Source organism: Motacilla alba, chromosome 6 (assembly GCF_015832195.1).
Source record: "Motacilla alba alba isolate MOTALB_02 chromosome 6, Motacilla_alba_V1.0_pri, whole genome shotgun sequence".
NCBI classification, from domain to species: Eukaryota; Metazoa; Chordata; class Aves; order Passeriformes; family Motacillidae; genus Motacilla; species Motacilla alba.
Window position 1 is genome coordinate 30953963 of NC_052021.1, and position 13480 is coordinate 30967442.

Below are 13480 nucleotides of genomic sequence, written 5' to 3' on the forward strand. Positions count from 1 at the left end.
TGGAGGGGTACTGGGGACAGCCAAAGGTGATACAGAGACTCCATCATCAGAGGGCATGAAAAGACACTTTATTATTGGAAATCTACAGTTCTTACAGAAACAATGGTGGATGTAAGACCTGACTGGCCTTTAGGAATCTTCTCTCACACTTCTGGTGAACAGCACACTCTGGAGAGCCATATCTACAAACAGTGGTTGCAGAAAGAGAGATAATAATTGTTTCAATTCTTTCCTCTTAAGTTTCCCACAGCCTCTGCACAGCTTCCCAGGATTTTCCTGGGAGAACCATGTCTCTCTCTGCTCAGAGGATATGTAATTACTACAGGAAAGGAGAGGAAGAAGAGGTCAGGGAGTCTGAGTGTGCTCAGGTAAAGGGGTCAGAGAAGGGTTTGGGGTGGAAAAGACCTTTGAAGATGCCCTAGTTCCACCCCCTGCCATGGGCAGTGGCAGTGGCTTGCTTCTCTTGAGGAAATTGCTGACCCAGCTGGGTTTTTTGAGGTTTGTCTTCCCTGGGGAGAGCTGCATGTGTGAGTATGGTTTAATTTCACTCTGCTCTGCAAATTGCTTTGGGCTTTTTCTCTTTGCAAAATCACTTGATGTGCCTGCTACTGATGTAAAACCTGGGTTTGGAGAGGTTTAAATCCCTTGGCTCTGGAGAACTTCCAGTAAATAAAGCTTTGGGCTGCTGCACCTCTGAGTTCTGGCTCTGGTTTATCAGGTGAGACCAACCTGCAGAAAACTGTCCCTGTGTCCTCCCTCAGCCCCCGTTCCTTGAGCCCCAGTAACCCAGACCTGAAATGAGCAGAGGAAAGCACAGGCCAGACTTCCCAGATTGTCTGATATTAATTCAAAGCCAAGAAGAGTTAAAGAGCACTGCAGGACTCTGTGGAAAAAGGAGTGTGGTTTAAATGAAGTGAGCTAATTTAGGTAGTCATGAGAAGCTTCTGAAACTTCCAGCTGCAGCCAAAGATCACTATTCCTGCTTTTTCTTTCAGTGCATGACAAAAAACACCAACACAAATTACTTTCTACAGAACAATGGGACCTCAACATTTTATTTTGATGCTCTTAATTGCCAAATAGTGTAATTACAGAACAATGAGGTTTTTACTGTGTTTGTTTGGGTGGATTGTTTTTATTTTTCTGTTGTTTTTTCCCCTTTTTTTGGTGTTTTTTGCTTTATAAGGTGGCTAATAGACACAATAATGAAATTAAAACTATTTTGGTAGAATGAGATATTTCTGGTAGACTTAGATTCTTCTTCAGCTTGACAGCCCATCCTGTTCTAGGAGTAAGTCTCTTTTGGAGAAATTCTCTAAAGTTATCTCTTTTTTCTATCAGTAGAAGAAATTTTCTGGGCTGCTTCTTTCTTTTGCTTTGCAACCCTGCAAATACAACTGTTGTGCTTCAAAGTCTGAATCTTGACATTTGAAAGGCATTTAATGTTTTACATTTCTTATATAATTTTTTTCAGGAATTATGAACAATAATTATAAGAGACTGGATTACATGATTGTAAATTGATAATAAATGACTACATGATTTATTTAATTTCACTGTGTTATTTGCACACTTCCCCCCTCCCAAAAAAAAAAAAAAAAAAATTGATTCTCCCCAGTAGTGTTTATGGAACTTTTATAAGGTTGTAGAACAATTTCAAAGGTGTAGACTTTTAAAACCCATTTTCTGAAGGGTGTATTTATAAAGTTTATTACTAAAACGCAGTGAGGTAGGATGGCAGTGTAACAATTTATTAATAAGGATAATTCATGCATGCTGTGTCAGTCAAATTTGGGGGAAGTTCTACATGAGCAGAACTCTTCTGGGGGTTTTTGGTCATCGCTTCAAATTGTGAAACATTTGTATCTTTCATTGTTTTTTTTCAGTTTTACGGAATTTTTGGATCCATTCCAGCGAGTGATCCAGCCAGAGGAGATCTGGCTGTACAAAAATCCCTTGGTGCAATCAGACAACATCCCCACACGGCTCATGTTTGTGAGTACTAAAGGCCCCTGGGTCATTTGATGGCTGCAAACTGAGTAAATGTTCCTTTGATAAGCAGCAGGAAATATTTCACAGGTAGAGGACGTTCCTTTAATCCCAAAGGCAGTTCTTGTCCAAGCCAATGTTGTCCAAAATGTAGCAAATGATGGGAAGTCTTTAAAAAGCAGCATTATCAGATGACTGAATTTATGAATGTTGATTTTTCAGTTCAGGGTTGAGAGCAGTGGTAGCTGAGAGGGATGTGAGAGAAATGAGTAGAGAAGTTTTTTCAATTAGCTGGTTGGGTGACCTGACAAAACCTTGCCATGCTCTTAGGAGGTTAAGTGCTTAAATTTTGAGATCAAATTTGTTTCAGTCGTGTTAGGCACCGAGATACTGGACTCTGAATAATCTTTTTTTTTTCCCTAGAGGCAAAACCTCTGTTTTAGCTTCTGCCAACACTAAATATATCACACAGCTGCCCTGCTGTCACTGCTCTTCTGGCTCTTCCCTGCTCAGCACATGCGGGCTGGATGGCTGAATTTGGTTATCAAACTTCATAATTTTGATAACCTTCACTAGCAATGATTAATGACCATGATAATCTTTATTTATGACTGCAGTAAAACAGACTAACTCAGAAATGCTGAAATTCAGGCTGTAAAAGTCAATCTTTCCAACAGCTGCCCCAAAGTCATCTTTTCCTGAGTCTTCAGTGAACCCAGGGTTTTTACTTTTCAAACTTGAATACAGATTAAATGCAAATCAGCTATGTAATTTCTATTCAGCTTTCTTTATAAACACCTAATGCTTAATTTATAATTTTTTTTTTAATTAAAGAACAATTTAAAGGCACCTCCTGCATATGAAACAACCATTTATCCCAGCCTTCTAAGAAGAGGCTGAAGGCCTGACTTTTAAATTTACCTTTATAAACAAGAAACATTTTGTTTATATTGCATTAAGAAGCAGCTCTAATTTGGACTTTTAAATCTTGTATGGATGAAAGTATATGTTTTTCCTGAAATGGAAGACAGCTGGGTAAAAAACTTAAAAACCAAAAATCAAACAACAAACAAACAAAACAACCCCCAAGCCCAACATTAAATTATTGTGCTGGGAAAGACTGAGTTTAATTGTGTGGTTTTTTTATACCTGCTCAGCATTACTTTGCTACCTGGTTTCTCTGATCTGTTTGTGACTGAGGAGTTCAAGAACCAAGAGAGAATCATTGTACAAGGTTTTGCTGCAGTGGTGAAATGATTTTTGAAAACAGTTGGGATAATCATTACTCCATCCTCTTATTCCCCAGGCAACAGGCACTGGGAAGCACAATTCTGGGATATAATTATAATCTAGTCCCATAATAATAATTCACATCTAATATGCTCCCACAGCCCCAGAGTTTGGCAAAGTTTGTGGTGGGTGGAACTTTGAGGCAACTCTGTGTCAGTAACATTTGTATGGCCTGTGTTCTCTTTCTGGCTCATTTTAAACAGTCAACAGCTTCTTAAATTAAGAAACATGGGTAATTTCTATTTTCTTATTTTTTTTGAATTTAAAAGAAGAAAAATCTGACTGTAGCATTGCTCACAAGCTTTCTTTATGGAAAGAATTTGTTGCCACTGCTGTGCTCTGATACTGAAATTATGGCCATGGCTTATCAGAAAGCAATCTCTAAGACTTTATGAATTGCTGGATGATTTTATTTGCTATGAGAGACTTGAATTCAAAAGAAATGTGAATGCACATCCAAAGCTGACTTCTGCAGGGAGCAAAAACTGGGAAGAGCTGAGCCTGGTTCTGTGTCTATCAAAGGATATTCCTTGTCTTGGAAAGTGCAGGTAACTGCCAGCTTTCCCTTGGAAAAGTGGAATTGTGTCCCTGTAACTTCAGCACCTCTCTGGCTTTATTATTCATTTATTATGAATAACAAATGACAGAGATTTTGTCCATGTTTCGCAAAAGCCTGGCAATGCTGGAATATTTCACTGCTGGGAAAGGAAACATAGCTGAGATGCATCTGAGGAGAGCATTGCTCATTAGAATGTTGCCAAATCTGTTTTAGATACGAGCCATTGAGAAACTTTTTTTGCAAAATAAATTAAAGGAGTCTGTCACAAGCCAGAATTTCTTTGGGTGTGCATTTTTCTGCAGAATAAAAAGCACCTTTATCTCCCTAAAAAATTCACATGCTTGTAAAATATGAGGAAATCTGCAGTTTTACCACATTTCTGAAGATGGATAGGGAAGTGGCTTGGAACAAGCTGCCACTTGAATGCTATTCTTTGTTGATAATTTCTGATGCTCCTGCTTGTTCAAAAGATTTCTGACTCCATTAAACCCCCACAAAGCCTGTCAGCCTTGGCTGTATTTCTGCATGTTCTTCAGTAGTGGAATGAAGATATTTTTCATCTTTTTCTTCTTTTCCTGGTGGCAATACTTATTTTTAAGAATGAAACTAAAAATTCTAGGATTTGCTTCAACTTTTTTTTTTTTTTTAAATTCACACTGTCTCTGAAAGCAGAAATTAAATTGTTGATGAGGATAGAGAGAAGTGAATATTTCTGGAGCAGTAATGTGGCATTGGCATCCAAACTTGAATTCCACACATACTTAGACAGGGGGAGATTTTAAGTGGAAGTGACTCCTCTTTTTACACAAATTCTGGTGCCTGCCTTCCTAAATGTAGAGAAGGGGAGCAGACTCCAGGCTGTGTTTTAATCTGCATGGTTCACTGAGTTAGTATTGGAGATGCAGGCAAGGACAATCTGGTACAAGGTGCACAGCCAAAATTACAAACGTAGCCCACTCTCGTGTAGTTTCCTACTCAAATTGTCCAAAATCATAAAGTGAGGACTGGGATTAATCTGTGGTCTAAGAAGAAGATGGAGTCACGTGTCTTTTGCCATAATACATCTGTCTGGTCTGGTTTTTCTGTCACTGGGGCTATTTAAGGCCCAGTTCAGCTTCAGTAAAGAAAACAGAATCTTACTTAAGACCTGGCACCCCTTGTGCCATTTACAGCTCAATTTTTGCCTTGTTAAAAAACCAAATAATTAAAAAAAAAAAAACTAAACCCAAACCTTAACCAGTAATTTTCACCTTTTTTAAAGAGAATAAAGTGTGTGCACTGAGGCACAGATGCCATTTCAGGTTCCTTGTAGGAGGATTCCTGTCCTCCAGCACTGACAATTACAGGATATTCTGTTTAACCAGCGACAAAACCTGTGGATGCTCAGGTGTTGTTTTTCTGAATTTGAACAAAATAAAGCAGTTTGCTCCACATCTGAACACTTGTAAACAAAAGAATCAGAGAGACACAATCTTCCCAATGCATTCAAGCATGACAGTCGAAAAGAAAACAAAAAGTAAGCTAAAGAACATTTTGAAATGCCAGGAGGTTGGTGCTGCAGGCTGTTGTGTTGAGTAGGGGCTTACTGAGCCCTCAGCCTGGGTGGGTGGGCTGCCTTCCTCAGCAATGCAAACTGAGGAAAAAATGTCCAAAATCTGTATTTTGGATTTTTCGGACCTTATAGACTTTTTCATTGGGGGAGCTGGCAGTTTAAATGCATCTCTGGGCAATTACAAATCAATTATAGTCGAGGGCTATATTGGAATATTAATGTGCTGGTCACCCTGGAGTTGCAAAGACAAATCATCCCACTTTGCTTAAGGTCAGGAGTTTGATAAAGATCATTCAGCCCTTCAATTTAAATGGAGCTGGCTGCAGGTAATTATTAGTCAGTAGGACTGAGAAGGAATTGATGCTCTCACGCTCGGTGTTTGTTATCTCCCACAGGCAATTTCGTTCCTCACGCCACTTGCAGTCATTTTTGTGGTGAAAATAATCCGTCGAACAGACAAGACTGAAATTAAAGAGGCTTTCTTAGGTAATGTATGTCATTCCTCAAGGTGGAAAAGTGTCTGATGGCTCTCAGAGATTGATTCCAAGTGCAGTCCAAGCCTTGAAGAAAACCTGTCTCCATTACAGTCCATTACAGTCATTTTCAGAGCAGTTGCAGGGCATCTCGCAGAAGCCTTTGGGTTTATGTGAGTGTGTAGATGTACAAATTCTGTGCCTTAATTCCACAGTCTAGCTAGAAAGGACTGGAATTTGATCAGCAAAGACAGGTCCATCTGAGAGACTGCTCAGATGTGTATTTTTTCTGTCACACCCAATCTATTACTTACCTCTTATTTATACTTGCAGCTATTCTAAATCAGGGCTTTGACTGGAAAGTGCTGTGCAGCTCAGCTGCTTAGTGTAGGAAATTACTCCTCTCATTGTTTTCTCTGATCTTCTCCTGCAATTTACTGTTACCCATTGCAAAATCCGTGCTCTTGGCTCAGTTTTTCTAATTAGAAGCTGTTGTTTCATCCTTAACTGCCAATGGAATTAGCTGTGCACTTAATCCTGGGCTGCGAGCTGTACTGGCTGTGCTGTGGGTGAGGTCTAATTACAGTTGTAGGCAGGAAATTGGAGCAGAGGCCAATGGAAAGGGTAAGTTTTAAGCTGTTCCAGCTAATTCTGGCTGTGCCTATCTCTTGAAATCTTACAGTGGTATGTGCTCAGATCCTTTTTATATATAGATATTGCCAGAGACCAATATTGATTCAAGCACTTTCACTGGCAAGGGATACCTTGAAGCACTAAGAACTGCAAATGTTTTTGTTTGCCTTATGCTTGAAATAGTCATAATTCTGAAATCCTGTTTTACTGGCTAATTTACACTTTATTTATTGCCCCTTACATGGTAAAATCAAAGCAATGCTCAGCCTTGCCTTAACTAGATAGGATGTAAATGGCACTGTGTAATTGGAAAAAAAATTTTTAGACAAGGCTTAATTCCCATAGATTGTTCTTTCTCTAGTTGCTCTCACACAAGTGTGAAATGATCCTAGGTTTGTTTTGACGGCTGCCAGTCATTTGTTGTAAGTTCTGGAATGTTTTAGAGTGATGCTTCACTGACAAGTCCATTCAGTGGGAGTAACTCCTTGTTCATGAAACGCACACAGTCAGTTCTGAGCCTCCCTTCCTGTTCCATAAGCAGGAAAGGAGCTTAGCCCCAGTTTCTCCATCACTTACTTTCACTTTTTTCTTCTAAAAAGACATTATTTAATTTTTTTCCTGCTGTTTTGCGTTCTGTTGTTATTCCCTCTATAACATCTAGGAGAAAAGTTTCCAGCTTCCCCAGCATTCCCCTCGCTGCCCAGACTAAGGAAACACCAACCCTGATGTTCTGTTCAGTTTGTGCCATAAGTGTGGAACTTCTTGTGCCTTATTTGTCACTTATTTACCAGTTCAAGGGCGCTGTACTCTAATGAAGTTCAGTGTCTGGTGATGTGAAGGTTCATTAGGTGTGGTGAGCCTCTGATTTGCTGAGATCTGGCACAGGATGTCCATAAAGAATGATTCAGGAGTCCCCCAAAAGGTGGATTTCTTTAAGCATAATGCGTGGAGGGGAGAAGAGGTGGAAAAGAAGTGAAAATTCTTTGCCCCTCATGCAGCCATTAATAGAGAGAAGGGGATTCAATGCACCTGGAGTAAGGAGGAGTTAATTCAGGTGCCCTTTAGCCTTCCCATGGGAGTGCCTGAATCTCTCACTGGATTATATGACTGTAGACAGGCAACATGAATCTTTCTAAAAGGAAACAACAGCAGAACAAATAAATATTTTTTTTAACCATCCTACATTCACACTCTCACCTGATGCTTGGCATGCCAGTGGAAGGAATGTGCAACAGAGAAGGCACAGCTCTGTCAGGTGTACAAGGAACAATCAAGACAAAACTCAACAAAAAGACTGAATTTTACTGCCTGTCTTCAAAAGCAGATATGTTTTTTAAGAAGGGCAGTGTAGTGCTGTGGCATTGCTGGTCATCTGCATTTGACTTTATGGAAAATTTCCCCGTGCAATTTTCATAAAAAACTGAGACAAAAAAAAAATGGAGGGGAAAAACAGAGCACAGGATTGAGTGGTCACTGTGAACACAGGTGTTGAAAGAAGAAGATCTTTTTAACAGCATGAGTGTCTCTAGGATTGACTTGTTCTTTCATTTTTGCTGGCAGCTATTGTTATATTCTGAGAAAACTCTTATTTTTTGCTGTGATGAAGGTCCTGCTTTTTTTTTTTAAACTTTAAAAATATAACACTATAACACATTTTTATGATCTGTAATATCCTCAGGCAAAGGTTTTATGGAAACAGGATGAGTGCTGCCGAAGTGCAGCCTTTGGGGCAGCAGTCCAAGGAGAAAATAGCTCATGTGGCTGTCATAATCAAAGTTATATTACTGTAAATGTTCTGCTGGAAATCAGACATTTGCCTGATAATTTTTTTTTTTCTGATGGGAAATAAAATTCATTGGCTCCTGGTTTGCAACAGGGAGCTGTGGTGTGGACTGCAAAATTAAATAATTTTTAATCTGAAATGTGTGTATGTGCAGGATCCAAGTGCAGTGAAATCAAGGCAAAGATCTCCACAGGCTTGAGATGAGGTTCTTTGGAAAGTCTGGGGACTTGCCATGCCAGCACAAATAGAAGAGATGATTAATTCTGACCTAGTGTGACAGTTCCTTCTTCTTCTCCAATTTAATCAGAAAAAATTGTTAATCATGGGAGAAAACGTAAGGGGAAAACACTGCAATATTTAATCAAAACATCCAAATCCTTTTGAAAGAGAAATAAAGTCATACAGGTGTAGTTTTGGCCAAAAGGCAATGCTTTAGCCTGAAAGTGAAGTGTTTAATTGCATCACACACACACACACACACACATATATATACACACGTGTGTGTGTGTAGATATATCTATATATCTTGGGTATTGGTCTATGCAGGGATTCTGTTTGACGTAAAGAGCATGAGAGTTTAATCTGGTAAATTACAAAACTCAAAAATTGCAAACCCACAGTACTTCATTCTATGATTTTTTCCCCTTTATTGACTTATGCCCATGCAAATGGCATGGTAGGAAAACTGGCTTTGTGTAGGGAAATAAGAACAAAGCAAGTCGTGATTGTTACAATGCTCTGAGGTCTGTCCTTAGTCTGGCTAACAAGAAAAACAGTAGGCTGAAAAAAAAAGATCATTCACTTTTCAGTCCAGTAATGGTTTAAGTCTGTAAATCAAATGCTGTAAGGCTGCAGTTTATTGCTTGGTGCTTAGGTTATTATTGTTCTCTCTGTTCATTGTGTTTTGTAGCTGTTTCCTTGGCTCTAGCCCTGAACGGTGTCTGCACAAATACTATTAAATTAATAGTGGGAAGGTAAGTCCTGTCATGTTCTAAATGATGGGTTTAACTTGAGAGGAATGGAGACAGACTGACAGCTGCAACAAATGCCGATAAATAGAGAGCTGCTGTTCCAGAGCTGTCCTTGGCCTGGTGCAGGTGCTGTACAACTTCATTAGGTGACACCCCACTGTGGCCCGAATCCATGCTCTGTGTTCTGCTGCTTGTTTGCCTCACTGGCAGACAAGAGAGGGCTTTGGGAGGAGTGGGGGGAGCTGAAATCAGTTCATTAAATCAGCAGCACGGGAGGGGAGAGTCACAGCATGTGGGAGCTCGGATGCCAGTGCCCCTTGTCTGATTAAATAGGAATCAGTTCATTTTGTGAGAAGCATGTTCTGTGTCCAGGTGACATCAACATCCACAGCAAAACAAACCTGGGAGCTAAGCAGTAAATTGATTCCTAGGTAGAACATTTCTTTAGGGAAGCATTATTTTGAATGAAGGGCTCAGAAAAGATGTTTTAGGTATTTTTTGTCTCTTTATCAAAATTTTAAATAATTTCAGCTGAAAAATACGCATCTGACTTGAATTTATACACTGTTTTAGAGTCCAGTGCATTGAGGAAGAAATATTAGTGTTTGGTTTTTGATGAACTCTCTCTGCTGCAGGACTGGTGCCCTGACAGTAATGGCACTTGGCACTTTTATTTGATGGGTGCTTTTAAAATAATTAAGAATACACCCACTTCTTTAGGCAGGAATAAGCTCATTTATCCTGCACTCCAAGCCAAGTATTTTGCTGTCAGCTTCTCTCTGAAGCTGTGATCATTCACTTTTCTTCTCCATGTGGTTCATTGGCTCAGGATCAGTGTGATACCAGCCAAACCTACAGGCCCAGCTCACAGCAGGGTCAGGAGAAGCTCAGAGGTTTGCTCCATGCACTGAGACAGTCAGCATCAAGGCTGGTTTGGATTTTGGTGGCTGTTTTTTGGACGTTCTGAGCTGGGTGCTTTGGCGAGACCTGAAAAAATTTGGGAGTCATTCCACTTTGTGCAAAACTGATCACTCTAGGCGAGCGTAACCTGCATGTGTGTGATAAGCGGTAAATGTAATAACCACTGTGAGGTTTATTTGTTACTACAGCTTTTGTATTTTTAATATCCATGGTGTTTTTTGTAGACCGCGTCCCGATTTCTTTTACCGCTGCTTTCCAGATGGAGTAATGAACTCTGAAATGCACTGCACAGGTGATCCAGACCTGGTCTCTGAAGGCAGAAAAAGCTTTCCAAGCATCCACTCTTCCTGTAAGTTCACTTAAACATAGTGCCTCTTTTGTAAAAGGCTGTCCTTTTACAAAAGGCTGGTTTGGGGTTGCTCTTCTTCTTCTGGATCGTGAACCTGATTTTTGCTGGAGGAGTCTGAATTTCTGACTTTCAGAAAGCCAGAAATTTCCTTCTGGAAATAAAATTGTGAGCTTGTGACCCTTTCTCATCTTGGGAACCACCTGAGATCATTCAGAGTCCCAGCAGGACTGTCAGGGGAGTGAAGCATATTCAAGGTTCCAGAACACTGTGATTCTGAGGAGCATCTGTTCCCCAGTGCAGACCTTTGTCTGATAGTAAATATTTATTTTGTTCTGTAGGACAGTACAGTCACTCATCTTTTGGCTTTGAGGTGGTCCTCAGTCTAGGTCTCGTGGTTTGATCAGGTACCCCTAGTTTGTGCTGAATCCTGACAGATGTTTAGGTGGCTTTTTGAGAATTCATCTACCTCATTTAATTAGTTTTACTAACTCAGATGTTCCTAAAGGTTCCTTTCTCTGTCTTGAGAAGCTGATTTCTAGCTTTCTATGTTTTATATCATATCTGATAAAACTTCTTTTCATCTGTAAAATAACTTGATTACTGTAAGCTTCTTTGGGATTTTTTGGCCGGTAATGTTTGCTGCTTTCAGCTGTTCTGTTTCTAAGAACTGCCAATTGAGAACCAGCAAGTCGTATCTATGGAGTTTTTTTTGAAAGTGGTAACTTCAAATTGCCTAATTGTACAGAAGTATATATTGCAAACAAGTTGGGTGAGGAGATGAATGAAATTGTGAGCTGATTTTGCTCCTACTTTCTTGTTTGAGTCACAGAAATAAATAAGAGAGTATTAGATGTCTGTGGGTGTGTTATAAACTTTAGTTCCAAGCCAGGGGACCAGCCACAGGAGGAGTCCTGGGATTTTCCTTTTACCTGGCACTGGTTGTATAAGCTCTGAGTTATGGTGCTGCAGCTCACACCTAATTTATTGGAGCAGAATGATGTCCCAGAGTATTTAGATCCGAATTATGAGAGCAGTTTTCTCCATCACTGACATAAGATTAGCGTGTGGCTGAGTTGACTGTATTTCCCACCACAAAGACTTTTATTAAAATGTGATAAGAGATATTATATATTCAGTAATTTTTATCACTTGGTAAGTGTATGTTAGAGTGAGGCAATTCTGCAGCTGCTTGAACTACTTAGCTGTTTGAAGCCTGATGTTATAATATCTAAGTCTCTGACAAGCCTTAAAAATCCATACATATTTTAGTCTCATAATGGAGAAGGAAAGCATTTAATTTGACAATCATACAATGCTAGCCCTTCCTCTCTGCAGCAAAATTATTTCCATAACCAAAACTGTCAGTTTTATCAAGAACAGCTTATAGTTGTGATCACAAATTTAGTTTCTTGCTGTTACTTCATTCCCAGTAGTATAAAGAGTGGAAACCAAGTAAGTATTATGGGAAGCACACCACTATACTGCTTTCCTACACTTATGGAGCAATGAGGATGTTTGGGTTATAATGATTCATGTTTGCAAATTGTGCTATAATTTTCCATTTTCTTAGCTCAGTTTTAAAAACTGTCCTTCCTGTCTTCTTAAGGTGTGAGTATTTATGAACTTTCCTTCCATAATCTCAGTCCAAAATTTTTCCTTGGCACCTTTCTCCCTTCTTTCAGCTCAAGATTGTTACGAGGTAAATTGAAGGAGTTCCACTCTTCAGATTTCTGTCATTCCTTCACTGTGTGTTGTGAAATTCATGAAACAGCACCAAAAAGGGTTGTTTGGTTGGTTATTTTGTTTCTGTTAGTGTTTGGGGGATTATTTTTTCTATTTCATGACTGCAGAAATGTAAGTGGTGAGGATGAGAGTTGACATAAACCATAGTACCTCTCTTGGTATGATGGTTGTAAGTAGCCCACTACAGTTTGTTATTTCCTACTTCACTTGGACCCGTGGGGAAAATAAATCCCAAGTAAAAGCTGCCAGGCAGCTCATAAAGAGGGGTTAGAAGCTTCAGTCAAGAACCATTCTCATCTTCAAAACAGTTTTTCTTAAGGCATTTCTAGGATAGGCTGTCAATCACAAGCTTTGTTATCCCAGAATCTAAAACTTCATCCATACAAGACGAGGCCTTTAACAAGAAAATCCGTGGTGCTGTAAATGGGGAGCTGGAAGAGCGTAAAATGCAGGGACGTGTGTCAAGAGTGACAGCACTGGCACTCCCAGATGGCCTGGCCTGACCTTGCTTACTCCATAAAAATGTTGTGAACAACCTGTTGCCACTCTCAGAGCCAACTTGTGCTCTGAAGGAGAGTTCTCCTTTCTTGGAGCACAGATGATTTCCTTGGCTTCACCTTCCTGGACCAGGGAGTGCATGTCATAAAAGAAGAAAAATGTGTGGCATAAAGCCAAAAAGGAACTTGCACATTCCACTGGATCAAAGGCATCTCTGGATCTTTTGGATTGTTTGGAACCCATTTTGCTTCTTTTCCAGTGTGCTGCCAGTCTTGTGAGAGGGGGTGGACCTTTGGCTGTAGGAGCCCAGACTCCTGCCTGTGTCCAGTAGCTCAGAGGTGCTGCTGAGTGGCACAAACCTTGCTATTCTGACACCCAAAAAACCTTGCTATTCTGACACCCAAAATATCTCCAAAGTATACATTTGCTTATTCTGTATTTAGCATTTCCATGGTTTTATAATCCATTGGCAATTTAATGCTAATTTAAAGCTAGCACCTGTGATGGAGCCACGCAGCCTCTCTGTGCCCATACTTCATCAAAGCAGTAATGTTTAAAGATCATAAATGCAGCATTTTTTCCTGCCTGTGCCCTTCCTCTGTGCCTTCTGAAGAGTTTTCTTGCAGAGGACCTTTGGGAAGCCTGCTCTGGAGAGACCTCATGGCATCCCCACCTCTTCAGATGTGTTTTTCCCTGCTTGCAAAAATGGTGACAGCAGC

General features: G+C 40.0%; 1 protein-coding gene across 1 annotated transcript in view; it reads left to right on the top strand.

Moving 5' to 3' along the window:
• Positions 1 to 13480, top strand: part of PLPP4 (phospholipid phosphatase 4) — a 47175-nt gene that overhangs the window by 12993 nt on the left and 20702 nt on the right. Inside the window, exons 2-5 of the mRNA XM_038141042.1 lie at positions 1887 to 1995; positions 5786 to 5876; positions 9190 to 9253; positions 10396 to 10520. Coding sequence (XP_037996970.1) covers positions 1887 to 1995; positions 5786 to 5876; positions 9190 to 9253; positions 10396 to 10520 — 389 coding nt within the window. The remainder of the gene's footprint in view (positions 1 to 1886; positions 1996 to 5785; positions 5877 to 9189; positions 9254 to 10395; positions 10521 to 13480) is intronic.